Genomic DNA, 16,362 nt, shown 5'->3' on the forward strand with positions numbered 1-16,362 from the left:
CAGAATGACAAAATGACCCTTATTACACTCTAAGACTTCTGTATAAAACACTGGTATGCAGACTAGCAAGAACTGTAAGAGCAAGCTAGACTTTTACATGTAATTTTGCAAAGAGCACGCTCAAAATCAGCAAACAATCCTGTATAATCCCAGAAGTTTTCAGGACAGCTCAAATAATAAAAAATGTTCGGTCAAAGACCGTCATCCCTTTCCATCCTAAAATAAATGGTGCCTTACTGTTGTTCAGCAACTGGACCGCAAGATGTGGGCAGGCAGCGCAGAGCACAGCCAACATACGGACCACCATTACAAAAGTGGCCGATGACACGGGGGGTGGCGAGAGAGCAAGGAGACCCTGCGCAGCCGGTAGCAGACCCTGGGCAGCGACCTCCTGGAGAAGAGGTGCTTGAGCCGCCAAGCAGTCGACCAGGCGTGCCAGTGCCAGACAGGCCGACTCAACCGACTTGCGGTCACCATGTGAGAGGCGGCCACTGAGCAGCGCTACAGAGTCCCCCACCAGTGGGAACTCGTCAGCTGTCAGGCTCTGGCAGCAGTTGGCAGCCACCGTCAGTGCTGCCCGCTGAGCACTCATGGAGAAGAAGTCCAGGTATGTGAGGCACGCCGACACCCCACGCTGCATTCACCGCGCAGGAAAAAATAAAGGCACTCATTTTGCCCTCAAGCATGCGTCGATTAGCTCTGACACAGTACAACCTTCACAATACAGCGAGCCTTACTTGAATTAATCTGCAAATTAGCCAGTCTTCATTTCCTATTTCCAAATCTTAGCTTTGTTGAAGAATGTGTACTGTCACTCAACAGAGTAGCCTTGCATCGAAGCTTCTCTTCAAGGTCTGCATGCATCACGAGTAGGCACAGAAGCATGAATGCATGAATGTTCACATGCACAGACACCTACAGACTGCAGAGCAAAACATACCACTGCACCTGTGTGCCATATCTCATTCAAGCATGAAACCTATGTGCTGCAGGGCACATTTCTTTAGCACCATGAGCATTTTTCGCATCAACAAATCTGCTGAAATTAAAAAAAAAATTAGATTATGGGGTTTTACGTGCAAGACCACTTTCTGATTATGAGGCACGCCGTAGTGGAGGACTTTGGTAATTTTGACCACCTGGGGTTCTTTAATGTGCACCTAAATCTAAGTACAGTGAAACCTCGTTAAACCGTAGTTGGCCAGAGCTCGGGAAAGGTACGTACTAAACCGTAGTACTGTTTAACCGAATACCATGAGATCGCCCACTTACCTGTCAAAAACGGAACTCGGAGACAGTGCGATGAAAGGGGAAAAAACATGCAGTATTTATTCACTTCGCGCGACAAATGCGTTATTTTCGTTCGATGCCGCGGCGGCCTAGCACGAGGACGACAGCGGCCTCAAACTTACTGAAGCTGCGTGCCAGCTTTTCAGCCAGCCTCCTCTTCTCGGCAAACACTCGCATGGCAGATTCCTCGTTGGCGTTACGTATTCACCGTGCACTTGCGCAGTAGTGCTGCAGAAGTCCCGGGGGCGCCTTTTTCATTGCCGGGTGCCGGAGTTTGGAATAATTTTCATTTGGAATAGAGTTACGTTATCGCGCCCCTATTGTCGTCGCGACGATTGCATTCATGAGGCTGACGTAACAAGCAGCTTATGCCACTGTCGGGCCTGAATCGCCCGTGCTATCGCTTTCCGTGTCGTCCTCGTCACTGTCGCTAGTCGACACTTCGGCAACAACACATGCAACAATGGCGAAAAGTCGAACCTCGTAGCCGACATTATCTTCGCGGTCGCAGCAGCGCTGCCGAGCAACTTCGCATTCCAAATGCCACACACTGTAGTCAGCAGCAGATCCCTGTTGCATGTCAGCGCCGACTTCTTCGTGTCACGTTCGATAGCACGGACAATGTCTAATTTTTCTTCTATGCTGAACACCCGGCGTCTTTTTTATCCAAGTTTCGGAACGACGCGAGTCCTCGCTTGCACAACGCCATAACGCTCTCTGGCACCGCGTCGAAATGATGTTGATGTTGATGTGGCTTCACGCGCAAACGCACAGGGCGCTTGGAGGCCGTTGTTCCGATCTCTGAGGCGTGTTGTTCTGCCAGGCCGCCCGATGGAGACGGCGCAGCGCCGCGTTTGCGCGACGAAAAGTTGAAACGTTACGTTTTAACCGATGCGTACGCAATAAGCTGGTACGGTTTATGTGGATACGAAACACATTATGTTCAATGGCCGTTGAGTCGGGGATGTGACTTTACTACTTTTAAAACGAAACTACTGTTTAAGCGGGTACGGTTTAACAAGGTTTTACTGTAATCTAAGTACAATATCTTCCTTACCGCATGCAGGATAGCTTTACTATGCCGCCGAGACAACATCTCCAGTGCAGTCAGGGATTGCTCAGCAACATCCATGCACTGTATGACTTGAAGCTGGAAGAGAGAATGCATTAGAAGGCATAAAGTATCACAAAATAGAACCAATAAAGCGATTAAGAAAAAAAACAATCTTACACTCAACCCACACTGTCAGCAATGGTTAGAAATGCTTAGGGCAGATAACTGGTGGACCATCAGAGATGCAGAATAGGTGCCAAGGGAAGGGAAGTGCAGTCGAGGACGGTAGACAATTACGTGGGCTGATGAAATTAAGAAATTTGCATGTGAAAGTTGGAATCGGCAAGCGTAAGACATGGATAATTGGAGATCACTGGGAGGTGCCTTCGTCCTGTAGTGGACATAAATATTGGCTGCTGCTGCTGATCACCTCTACACTTGTAACCAGAGACATCATATTACAACAAAAGCTTACATTCTCGAAGCCTATAGAAGTGTAAAATGTGCAGCTGAAGCAACTATAGTAGATTTTGATTAATTTGGCTCCGGTTAATTTGATTTTTCGGTAAAGTAGTTCCGGACTGAAGGTCCCAGACAGTGCCCATGCATTTCAATGGGCCAAATCATTTGTTATTTCGATCCTAAAATTGGCTTTCACCAGATAATTCAAACTAGACCAGTCAGCACGAACGTGCCTGACCCTTATGGTGACCCCTACGGTAACCACTTTGGTGGCAGCATCTGCCTTAAAGAAGCTTGGGGGCAACGAACGCATTCAACACACATCAAATCTCCAGTAGAAGATGCCCATTTTCTGCCTGCCACAGGAAAATTTTCAAGCAATAACCAGAATTCACAATGCCTGGTTACAGTGTTTATTTGCACATTTTAACACACAGCTTTTCTCAACAAAATATGGCCAAAAACTGCCTGCGCGATGCAATCAGATATGAAACCAAAAACCACCTTCGCGACGTCCGTATGCTTTTCCACATAACACAATTCTATCGCGGCATAGCTGACTTCAAAAACCGCACGCAAAAGCAGATTTTACGAAATTGGCCTCCATTGTACAACACATACAACCCTTGCCATGTTTCTTGCTAAAAAATTGTACGTGGATTAGATTTCTACTTTGTTAGGAGCTTTAATGTCACTTCTACATTATTTTTTTTTGCTTTGCACACATAGAAATTGGGCATATGCTTTATTCAAGGGCGGGTTAGAATCCAACAAGTACCTTCAGATCAATCAGCAGTGTGCTTTGACATTTTTTTTCTGCATCTTGTTTAATTCTACCTGCCGGATAATTCAATCAATTTTGTTGTTCTTCCCGCTAGGGTCAAATTAACAAATGACTGTAACGTGTCTGGGTGCTGGAACACTCGGGAAGGACCTTAACAGGTTGCTAAGGTTGATAGCAATGATTTTGCAACCCATCAGTTGCAATATCAATATTGCAACCTGCAGCCCAGCCCATCTCTTACTTACAGCAGACATTGATGACCACAGATGCCCCTTGCTGCACGCAATGAACTCCAAGCCTGAAGTTCAGGCTAGCATTAACGAAGTGCATAAGGCGAGAAATAAACTTGCATTACCCATAAAAATGCCATGTTTAGATGTTATGTATGCCTTTTACGCAAGCTGTACAGCAGTAGTGCCTTTACACATGCCTTATGTGTCAAAAACTATCACTCCACAGTAATCAGAGCCTATGACTAGGGTTTGTCAGCTACAAGTTTTTTAGACAATGCACATGATTGCAAGACCTCCAGAGTAGCCAATGAGCATCAACACGGGTAGGAAGCTAGCCTACGTGTCACACAACCTGTGTATCAACTAAATTAAAAATTAAATTATGGGGTTTTATGTGCCAAAACCACGATCTGATTATGAGGCACGCCACGCTGGGGGACTGAGGAAATTTGGACCACCTGATGTTCTTTAATGTGCGCCTAAATCTAAGTACATGGGTGTTTTTGCATTTCGCCCCCATCGAAATGTGGTTGCCATGGCTGGGATTATAGCCACTAAGCAACTACAGCAAGTTATCTATCAATACACTCTCTAGATTGTGTGATACAAAGAATAGCTGTAACAGGCCAGCCTGTGTAAACATGTTAACACACAAAATAACACAAAGGAAAAGAAATGGGAAAATTCATGGTGGTAGGTGTTGTACCAAGTGGCTGAACTGCTTCAAGCTTTAACAGTTTCATGCTACCGGTATGGATTACCACAACCAACTGGCCTACAAGTTATTGTCATCAAGATGTATGCTCCTTCAAGAGACATACCTTTTCAAGAAACGCTGGCAAGGCATCAACAACCACAGCTGAAGAGCGAGGCAAGGCCTCCATCATGTAGGTGAGCGCGCGACAGGCGTGGTTCATGAGGTCGAAGTTGTGTTCAAGAGCCAGCAGAGCTGTCAGGGCAGGCACCACCTGCTTGACAGGGAATCCCGCTAGTGTGTCCTCGTTGCCCATGACCAAAAGCTGGCACATCTCCATGGTGGCCTGCAGCTGCTGACCCTCCTCGCCACACTGCAGCCCTGCCAGAAGCTGCTGTGCTCTACTGCCTGCACACAGAGAAAGATCTTGCTTCAGTCTCATAGAAAAGCTGTTAGGCATTTGTGCCACTAAAAGCTCTGGCTATTATTAAAAGCAAAGCCTTGATATAATGAAGACGTAAAAATCTCCACTGTATTTTGCTACATCACTAATTATCTCCATTTAAATACCATATATTCTTCTGTAAGAGCCACACCTACAAACTTGTTAAAATATTTCAAGAATTATGCAGACCCCACACTGTGGGAATTTCATCTATCTATCATAACTTGGGTGCACAAAGTGTTACGAGATGGTGTGACATGTCCGCATAAGACGAGCAATCCTGTGTCGTGCAAGCATGTGCGTGACTAGAACGGCAAGACCAAAGCACAACGACAATGGCATGATGATGATGGCAATGGTATGATGATGGATTTATTGTACTCCAGCGGGGAAACAAGAAAACGAGGAAAGTGAGCCGATCCCAAAGGCAGTGCAGTCTTACGTAGCAGTAGCTGCAACAACCGAATGACAGAAAACTAACATGCTCTCACTTTTAATAAGCATCTTGTTCCTGTGTAACATGACATGTTCAACGGAGAGTGATAAGGTTGACAATAGCTGTGTGTGAATACTGAATAGCAGATTTCGAATTGAATACTGGAACATTTTTCAAAAAATTTAAGGCTTAAAATTTCGAGCAAGGAAATGTGGTGCTGCACATGCTCGAGTCTTCTAGCCTTGCATAAAAATGTAGCAAGCCATCAGGAACTTAGGTGCATAGAAGTCAAGTTATACAGTACACTTTACTTTTATCAAAGGAGGCATCAAATTAGTATGCCAGCACTGAATACAGCAGAGTTCTAGTGTCTGAAGGTCTGGAAAATATTTTTTTTATATCAATAGAATTTATATGAGTAGAATCAAGTGCTTTTTTTCCCTCTGGAACTAATGAATAAGTGACATTATGCTGTACTGAATACCAGTGAGGTTCTTAGTTTAACAGTGGACCTGTACTTCATGGAAATATTTTATTGCGTAGGTTTGACTTCTATTACATAGAAGGTTTTTCTCCAATATATAGGACTTTCCCATCTTTACAGCAGGAGGGTTGTAATCTGCACAACAGGCGAACGCGCGGACTGTGCATCACATGACTATCACCGATTTGTTCATGGCCATCGTTGGTGCTGTGCAGGTCAACAGTGAAGAGCAGGTGCCGTTTCATTGTCAGGTTCGGAAAGATTTGCCACCTGTCAAAGATTTTGAATTTGGGCGGGTCATGGCAAGTTCATGCAAAGCTTGCCCATTCAATATGATTGAATAGGTGGCGCATCACTGATCAGTTCCGAGATCACGCAGACGGGTTAGATTGACCACTGTTAAAGTGGCGAAGTTCATTGTGGCATACATATTTAATACAATCTGCATGCCTTCCTGCAGCTAATCAGCTCGATCTTTGGACATGCTTTCGCACTTTTCAAAATATGTTTTACTTTTGTTTCCATTCCCTGTCCTTGTCACATTATCATTTTGATCGATCCTGTATGTCAACATAGACAAACCTTGTACTGCCAGAGGCAGCCCCCGCCGACACACCACCACTCTGCATGTGTGTAAAACAGCACACGCAGTAAGGCAGAAGCGCTTGCAGAGTCAATGTCCGCAAGTGTGCCAGCTGGCGCAGGACTACTAGTCCCCAGCATTCTCGGCATTCCTTTTGCACCGGAAACACCGAAGTGAGGCGATCACTTGCGCGGTATCAAGCACGAGTGGCTCCCTGGGGCATGCAGCATGCAGCACTGCACGGTCTCGCCACTAAATGTACTGAATGTTCGAAAATTCAGATGGTAAATATTCAATTTACAAATCAAATTATTATCATCATCATCTGCCTACTTTATGTCCATTGCAGGACGAAGGCATCTCCTTGCGATCTCCAGTTATCCCTGTCCTGTGCCAACCGATTCCAACTAGCACCAGCAAATTTCCTAATTTTGTCGCACCACCTAAGCATCTGCCGTCCTCTACTGCGCTTCCATGCTCTTGGTACCCATTCTGTCACCCTAATGGTCAAACGGTTATCTATCCGGCGCGTTACATGACCTGCCAGGCTTTTTTTTTTCTCTTAATGTCAATTAGAATATCGCCTATACCCGTTTGCGCTCCGATTCAAACCTCTCTCTTTCTGTCTCTTAATGTTATGCCTAGCATTATTCGTTCCATCACTCTTTACGCGGTCCTTAACTTGTTCTCAAGCTTCTTTGTCAGTCTCCAAGTCTCTGCCCCATATGTCAGCACCGGTAAAATGCACTGATTGTATACCTTTCTTTTCAATGATAATGGTAAGCTCACAAGTCAGGAGCTCACGATGTCTGCCGTATGCGATCCAATCTATTTTTATTCTGTGAATTTCATTCTCATGGTCAGGGTTCTCCGATTAGTTGACCTGGGTAAACGTACTCCTTTGCAGACTGTGTAGGCTGACTTGCAATCCTGAACTCTTGTTCCCTTGACCGGTGCGAGGATTGGGAGGTCAATCCCACCGTTCGTAACCAGTTGTCAAGATTGGAGTCGGGCATGAATTAGATGGTAGCTGGCCCATGCCGTCGTCCAACTTATCCACGCTGAGGACGCTGTTGAAGGGAAGGACTGCTTCTCATCGAGAATGAGGAATATGGGTTTATTTACAGTATCTACATAAGGACGTTGCAGTTACTCAGTCTAGCATGACTGCGAGAGAGAGTACACTGAGCAGCCGCACAACAGCGGTTTATACATACTCAGTCCTCCCTCGATCCCGAGGTGAGCGAAACGTTCGACCAATCATCGTAGACGAGCCGCCTCTCTGCGGGAGTGCTTACAAAAACACGCACTTCAGCACAGGTTCACGGTCCCCACCGAGGTCAGACGGTCTTCGCAGAACTCAGGACTTACGTCAGGAAAGGCGCATCTTATTCCCCAAGCTGACACCCGCAGCGTGGCCGCCGGTTCTCCATTGTCTTGCGTCTTCAAAGGCACGTGGGACGTTGCCGCCAAATACGTTCCCTCGGGAACTCCCCCGCTTGCGGCAAACCAGGCCGGCGGTGGCGTGTTCAGTCGCAAAGCCTGGTTCGTCGAACTCATCTCTGCAATCCCGCGGCACAGAGTGGCGGACGCGGCGCATTGTCCTCCGGACACAGTAGACTTGGTGACGCCATTTGGCTAGAGGATGATGGTGGCTTTCCAGGAAAAGTCGACGGCACTCTCGCACCTACCTGGCTGGCAAAACTTGCACCTCAGCAGGACGTTCTTAACACGGGTTATTCATCATTATCTTTGTCTTCTGCACATTAATTTCAACGCCACTATCACACTCTCACTGTTAAGGTCCTCAATCATTTGTTGTAACTCGTTTGCAGTGTTGCTGAATAGAACAATGTCATCGGCAAACTCAAGGCTGCTGAGGTATTCACCGTTGATCCTTACTCCTAAGCCTTCCCAGTTTAATGCTTGAATACTTCTTCCAAGCACGCAGTGAATAGCATTGGAGAGATTGTGTCTCCCTGTCTGACCCCTTTCTTTATAGGTATCTTCTTGCTTTCTTTGTGTAAAATTAAGGTAGCTGTAGAACCTCTGTAGATATTTTCAGAGGTATTTTCGTAAGCGTGCTGCACTCCTTGATTACGTAACGCCTGTTTGACTGCTGGTATCTCTACTGAATCAAATGCCTTTTCGTAATCAATTAAAGCCATGCAGAGAGGCTTATTTTACTCTGCATATTTCTCGATAACCTGATTAATGACATCGATGTGATCCAGTGTAGAGTATCCCTTCCTGAAGCCAGTCTGTTCCCTTGGTTAACTAAAGTCCAGTGTTGCCTTTATTGTATTGTAGGTTACTTTAGTAAATATTTTATATAATACTGGGAGTAAGCTAATGGGCCTATAATTTTTCAATACTTTAACTTCCCCCTTTTTGTGGATTAGTATAATGTTTGCATTATTGCAGTTTTCTGGGACCCTTGCAGTCGATAGACACTTCGTATAGAGAGCTGCCAGTTTTCCAAGCATTATGTCTCCTCCATCTTTGATTAAATTGACTGTTATTCCATCTTCTCCTGGCGCTCTTCCTCGTTTCATGTCTTGCAAGGCCCTTCTGACCTCATTTGAACTTCGGACTACCGGAACCGAGCATTCAACAGAGCTCAGCAAGATAATCCTGCAGGCAGCTAGGCTACCTTGTCGTCGAAAAGTACGGTGCAGAGGGCCCTACATGCATAACAGATCCACTAATTTGTCCGCCCTTTGCGGGTTTTGCTGATCGTCATAGGTTGCACAATAAAGTGTCAATTCTCTGTGGTCTTAACCTCTTGTTTCCCGAATCTCACGCATGCACGCAGTCTTGAACGCGCCTAGGTACACAATATATTTTAGCTGAATTTGAACAGCACTTAACACTTGTGTGTAAAAATAAAAAAGGGAAAAGTTTTCAGGGCTTACCGAGAGGCCCCGAGTCACATATCATCTGCTCGACGCATCTGCTTGTCCCTTGGCGTCCGAAAACTAGCGCTCCCGGGTAACTATTCAGAATGGCGAGTAGTGCCGCCTGAGCCTCATGCAAAGCAGGCGACCTTGACAGCTCCCAATGGCATCTTCAGCCTTTCTACAGCTTTGGATGGCAGTTATGAGACTGAGGAAATGGGGGGGGGGAGGGGGGGAGGGTAACACCCCGTAGTTTTTCTGGGAATGCTACGAGCCTAATCGCTAGGGAGTTGGGAATTGTATGCCTAATTTAACCTACAGTGGTGCCTTCTTCAATCAGTCAGACATGGTTTGAACATTTCGTGCTTGTAAGCAATTGACGGCTCTGCTATCGCCGCGGTCGCAATGCAATCAAGTTATTAGATCGTTCACTATTCTGTTCGATTCAGTGATAATAGAGCATTCGCACACGCTTAGTCGACAATGATTTTTCTCTTCCCTTTCTGCATCTGTGGTCTATTGGAAACTAGTGTGCACACATGCTCTTGATCTTTCAAGTAAATTGTTGCTATGTGACACAAACATCCATCGTTTCAATATCACTAGGTGGCATGAAAGAAGTCTACATGCATCTGTGGCCGAATAGGTACAGCACAAATATTTTTGCAGACAGCGCCTGCATTGCAAGTTGCACATATATTAACTCTGAGGATGTCGTGCTTTAGCATATGTTTGCACCTCCTTTCGTAGCTCTCGCACTGCTTGCAAAGTATGGAAGGGGAAGGGCGTTATAAATTGCAACATTTCACACTCTGTATAAAACAATCAGTACGTTTTTGAATCAGGTAACCTCATGTGTAATGCCCATACGAACCTCTGTTCGACGACAGCTTCACCTGCGAACAACACGGTACAACGCGGTGCATAGACGTATCGCGCAGTGTGTTCTCCCCTTCAAGTGTTTTAGCAGTTGCACTGGCACCACCATGAACGTCGTATCCCAACACCCCATTTACTTGTCACACTTTTGCTCTGTGCATATGTGCTCATGCAACATGTTTTCTGTAAATCACACTTGCCACTTTGCACCACCCTGAACGTATGCACAAGCCATTGAAGTTCCACAGATGCTGTCTCTCTCGCTTTCTTGTCCTGTATTCTGTGCTACTTTCTGCCTTGAATATCATGTATGAACTAGCCCAACAGCAAATTCCCCTGAAGCACTGTACATTTCTGCTGTGTGCTTTTGCTTCTCCAGCAACACTCAGCCAGGTTGCTGAGCACGGTGCATCCGCAAATAAATACAGCTAAGTCAACCATTTTACCACAAACGAACCTAGTGTTTCTTTTATTTCTTGCCTCAGCCTTCCTTAGCAACAGCAGTGAAATTTCATTACACTGAAACTGTATGCACATGTTTCCCTTTATTGAGGCAAAAAACACATGGCATTCCATGGACATTTGAGTAATGAAATGCAAAACGATTTGTTACATTATGATTTAGCTGTAGCACTGACATCCTCTTGCCTCCACCTTACCAGCTATCCTCTACAGTAGACTTCGGTTTAGAACTACGGAAAGTTGAGCTAGCTGGCATGGATTCATCGTGAAAGAAGGTAAGGCGTGCAGACAAGGGCACAAGAGAAGAGAATCGGAGAACACAAACGCCGGCATTTTTGTTGTCTGGTTCTCTTCTATCGTGTCTCTGTCTGCCCGCCTTACCACCCCTCACAATGAATCCATACCAACTAACTCGAATGTTAAGACTTTTGTTAATTCAATCCTTGCCAGCACCTAGGCATTTCTAGGGGCCCAAACTTTAGTTTCAGCAAGCACACACCTGACCTCTAAGATGACCCCTCTAGTGACCCTATTAGTGGCATAGAGTCTCTCTCGGTGCAGTTTAGGGGACAGTGAATGCGTTGAACACACATAAAAAATCCTTTGTCGAAAACGCCTATTTTCAACCTGGACTAGGGAGATTTTTCAAGCAATAACGGTAGCTCACAATATACGATTACAGTCCAACCCACTTATAAAGATACCGGTTTTAACAATATATAGGTTACAGCAATAAGAAGCTGCTGTACCATCAACTTTTGCGTTTTCCATGGTGAAATAACCTCCTTACTACACTGGCCCGATGCCGCATTATCAGTTATAACAATGAAGTCTGGCTGTTGGGTATCTATGCCAAAAGGTAGTGCAATGCGAAATCCTAGAAAAAAGAAAAAGAAAGAAAACTAGAAATTCAAGCCGCTCCATGATGGTGCGCTGCCCGAACAGCTGCCGCATGCTCATTTTCCAGCCTTTCCCACGCATCTCTCTCCCGTCACCCTTCCACCCCTCCAAGCATGAATGGGCTGCGCCCACAGCTCTACCCTGAGCCACCCTACCAAACGCGGATGGACCACGCCAACTGCACTGCTCCCAGGTTGCTCGCTGGCTCCTCATTCAGCGCAGTTCTGCAAAAAGCTTAATCGCTCATGTTCGTCTTTGTTGGTTGCGTCGAAATTGTTCCTGGCCACGTGGTTTCTCAGCCTCGCTTGACTCGCCGCCGAAACAGAAGATGGCTAATCCACTTGTCACGATCGACGACACGCCACACGTGGTCCCGAACTACCGCTTTATTTTCCGGCACGCCAACCTTCCGCACCACACAACCACACTCCGAGTTTTCCCTTTTTTCCACTCTCCTCCCGCACGCTCGCGCCGCTGTCCTCCCCGCACTCACGCCACCTGTTCGTCGCTCAGTCAACTACCGTCGATCCCGCGCCTGGCCTCCGAGAACCGCGGCTCCTCGTCATGGGTCTTGGGCTGGCTTGCCGCGGGTCTTGCGCGTCACAACTCTCCCCCCCCTCGAATCGTGAAGCTGTGCTGGTAGGGAGGGGCCATGGCTCATGGTAGAGCATCAACTGATCAGCATGGGCAGTAGTTCGATGACGTCCTGTAGCAGGATCGCTCAAAACAAAGTTATTGTCACCTAATCGTTTGATTACACAATAAGGTCCACTTCGCCGCGGTGCCAATTTCGCCGAAACGCCCTTGGCCGCATCACTCAAGGTATGGGAATCAAGGAGCACAAGGTCACCCTCTTTGACGGTTGTTGCCTGACGATGACGGTCGTAACAGGATTTCTGCACCTTCCAAGCAGCTGCCTGATGTGACCGAGCATACTGGAGGGCCTCTCCAAGGCACCGCTGGAGTTCCGCAGCAAGTGCATGGTGTGCTGCTTTTGGAGGCTCTGTGTCTTCCTTGTCGCTTGTAGGTTCCCATGGGGTGCGCAACTCGCGGCCGTAACACAACAATGCTGGAGTATATCCGGTGACAACACTCTCGGCAGTACGCATGGCAAGGGCGATCTCAGGTATGTGCCGGTCCCAGTCTTTGTGGTTGGAGCAGTATGCCCGTAGACACTGCTTAATTGTGCCATTGTGACGCTCCACCATTTGGCCAGCCGGCCGGTAAGGCACTGTGTGGCGATCTTTGATGCCCCAGTGTTTCAAGAGGTTGCGCCATAGTGTGCTAACAAAGGGCTTGCCATTGTCACTGGTGATGGCCACAGGTGTGCCATGGCGGCAGAAGACTTGCACCATGCACTCCAGTATTTTCGCACTTGTTGCTGCTCGTAGAGGGAAAAGCTCTGGGAACTTCGTAAATTTGTCAATAACTACCAGCAAGTATTTGTGGCCCCGGGGTGTAGATGGCAAGGGCCCGATAATGTCAACACTGAGCTCTTCCATGGGTGATGTTGCCCACTGACTGCTCATGAGGCCCTCTGGTTTCTTGCGCCGAGCTTTTGTGCGCTGACAGACAGTACAGCACTGCACATACTTTGATATATCTGCTCGCATGCCCAGCCAGACGAATCGTGCAGCCACACGCCTCAGAGTTTTGAAAAATCCAGCATGGCCTGCAGTGGGATGGTCGTGGGCCACCTTCAGTGCCAGCTGCCGCAAGTGACTAGGTAACCACGCTACCTTGTGGTTGCCTCTTTGCTGAACCAGCAATCCGCTTGGCTGCAGTTCCGTTGTTTCGGCCAGATCACGAAAGAGGCGATGATCAGGGTCCGAACTTGGGAGCCGAGTCCCTTGGACCACTGCCTTCAGCTTTAAGAGGCGGTCATCACGAGCCTGTTCTTGTACCAGCTGTGTTGTGTCACTCAGCAGCGAAGAGTCAACCTCCGAGGCCACAGCTACTTCATCAAATGTAATTTTGCCTTCAGGTTCTGGAGCAGCAATGGGGAACAGCGTCTCATGTAGGTTGTCACTTGGGTTGTCTTCACACTGGAGAGGGGCTCTACTCAAGGCATCAGCGGGTATGTTTGCCAGCCCTCGTCTGTGCTTGATTCGGCAGTTGAAGCCCTGCAGCCGAAGAACCCAACGCTTGACCCTGGGTGAAGCTTGGTCGGTATGAAACATCCATGCCAGGGAGGAGTGGTCACAGTGTATTTCAAACTCCGTAAATTCAAGATATGCCCTGAACTTGTCCACTGCCCAGACTACTGCCAGGCATTCCCACTCCTGGACAGTATAATGGCTCTCGGCTGCTGTAAGGACTCTGCTAATGAAGGAAACAGGCTGCAGACAATCAGGGCCAGCCTGCAGCAGCACAGCTGCAATGCCAATGCCACTTGCATCTGTCTCCACCACAAAGGGTCGATTTAGATCTGGGAGGCTTATAACAGCATCCTGAGCTAAGGCCTGCTTGAGTGCAGTGAAAGCCTGTTCTTGGCACTCCTCCCACTGCCATGGCTCGTTCTTCTTCAAAAGGTTGGTCAGTGAATGTGCCGTCAGTGAAAAGTGAGGGATGAAGCTTCTATAGTAGCCGGCAAGTCCCAGGAAGGCTTGCAGCTGCTTAACTGTACTGGGTCTAGGGTAATCCAGCACTGCACGCACCTTGTCCTCATCTGGTCTGCACTGCCCAGGGGAGATGATGTGACCTAAAAACTTGAGGGACTGACGGCAGACCTGTACTTTATCTGGATTAATCGTAAGGCCAGCACCCTCAATGCGTTGTAGCACTTCCCTTACATGTTCAACATGTTTCTCCAGTGTCTCTGAGTATACAAGGACATCATCTAAAAATGCCATAGCAAAGTGGTGATTGATTCCCTGCAGCACCCGGTCCATTAGGGTTTGAAAAGTTGCTGGACCACCTGCCACCCCGAAGGGCATCCTCGTAAATTCAAATGTACCTTGATGGCAAATGAAGGCCGTTTTAGCTATGTCAGCCTTGCAAACAGGAATTTGGAAAAACCCTTGGGAGAGATCAAAGCTGGAAAACCACATTGCTCGGCCCAACTGCGCTAGCAGCCAGTCAGTTCGAGGCATTGGGTAGGCAGGTACTCGGGTGCGTGCATTTAACGGACGGTAGTCCACAGCGAGCCGGTAGCCTCCAGACTTCTTTGCAACGAGCACTGGGGCGCTAGTCCATGGGCTGGTGCTTCGTCTTATAAGGCCCTGTTGTAGGAGGTCATCCACACAGCCCTCAATGATCTTCTGCTTCTTCGCATTCACTGGACGTAGCTTGCATCTCACGGGCGCACTGTCCCCCGTGTCAATGAGGTGCTGAGCCAGGGTGGTACATCCCGCAACTGTAGTAAACAGATGGTTAAAGTCATCGAGAACTTTACTCATGCTTGGGTGTAGTTCCCTGGTGCCAGCCTGATGCATGTTCTCTATGCCTGGAACTACAAGCACTTCTTCAAAGAGGCTGTGCAAGTGGTACGACTCTCCATCCTCTATTGCAAGTGCTGTCGCTGGGTCCTTTTCACGCTTAGCAAATGGCACCATGCACTGTGGATCGGTTCCAATCGTCCACCCACCCAGCGATACATGTAAAGAGATGCCTGTTGCTGTTAAAAAATCTCTGCCCAGCACAATGTCCCGACACAAGTCTGGCACACACAGGAAGCGTTGATTGCGGCTGCTTGTGGCCCACTTTATTTTGCACTTGAGGGAAGTCGTCGACTGAGACCAACCTGTTGCCAGGCGGAGTGCTTGTTCCTGTGTCTTGGGTTTGGCACCCGCCTCGACCGCTACCCTTGCCGCCGGCAATCCAAGCAAGCTCACACTCGAGCCTGTGTCCAGTAGGGCCTGGAACGTCGTCCTCCCGATCTGCACTTCCAGGAGAGGCTCCTTGTTGCCGGCCAAGGCCGCTACTTGCAGCGCAGTCTCGTAGGTGCTTGCCGGTGCAGCACCTACCGTCCCCCGTTTCCCGTACACTGAGAGCGGATATGTCCGATCCCGTTGCATTGGTAGCAGCGGGGTGGGCCGCCACGCCGACCTGTAGGGCACTCGCGGGCCATGTGACCGACGCCTCCGCAGCGATGGCAGTTGAATTCTCTTTGGTCACGCGGCTGGTACTTTTGGTGCTGTGACGGCGTTGAGAGATGTGGCGTCCTTGTGGCGAATGCGGCCAATCCGTGCAATTGGTCTCGGTGGTAGGAGGGCTGTATCGCCGCGGGGTGCAACGGCCAGGGGGATGCCGCCGGCGGATACTGGAACGGCGCGGCAGCCGCTGTGATCAACCCTCCGGGTTGTGTTCCCGGCACGCCGGCCACGTTTATAGTCGATTGGAAGGCCAAGTCTCTCGCGACTTGGTCAGTCGGGGGTGGTGGTGGCTTGTACTGCATGCGCCTCCAGAAACGCTCCATGAGACCGTCAGCGGCCTTCGCCAACTCCGCGAGACTGCCGAACTGTCTTCCCTCCACCAGATCCTGGAGTTGCGGGTGCATCTGCCGCAGCACGCGGTCAACCTTTTCCGACTCGGGCACTTCGCCGCCAATCCGGTCGTAGTAGGCCGCGATGGTATAAATAAATTCCTTTAAATTTTCTTGGGGATGTTGCGTCCGGTGCTCCAGCTCTTGTTTCAAGCGGCGCTTCGCGTCAATGGAGGAGAATTCCGCAATAAACGCCGCAGTGAACTCCTCCCACGACGCAAACGAGTTCACGAATCGCCACCACAACTTCGCGCTACCTTCCAGCGCAGCAGGCAC

At 48.3% G+C, this 16,362-nt stretch overlaps 1 protein-coding gene across 4 annotated transcripts in view; it reads right to left on the reverse strand.

Moving 5' to 3' along the window:
- The window catches only part of ctrip (E3 ubiquitin-protein ligase ctrip), a 176,418-nt gene that overhangs the window by 120,327 nt on the left and 39,729 nt on the right, over positions 1-16,362 (reverse strand). For all 4 annotated transcript variants that reach the window (XM_050189402.2, XM_050189404.3, XM_050189401.3 and 1 more), the window contains exons 8-10: positions 4,645-4,925; positions 2,348-2,440; positions 238-634 (exon numbers count right to left, since the gene is read on the reverse strand). In XM_050189402.2, coding sequence (XP_050045359.1) covers positions 238-634; positions 2,348-2,440; positions 4,645-4,925 — 771 coding nt within the window. The remainder of the gene's footprint in view (positions 1-237; positions 635-2,347; positions 2,441-4,644; positions 4,926-16,362) is intronic.

Source organism: Dermacentor andersoni, chromosome 2 (genome assembly GCF_023375885.2).
Source record: "Dermacentor andersoni chromosome 2, qqDerAnde1_hic_scaffold, whole genome shotgun sequence".
NCBI lineage: Eukaryota > Metazoa > Arthropoda > Arachnida > Ixodida > Ixodidae > Dermacentor > Dermacentor andersoni.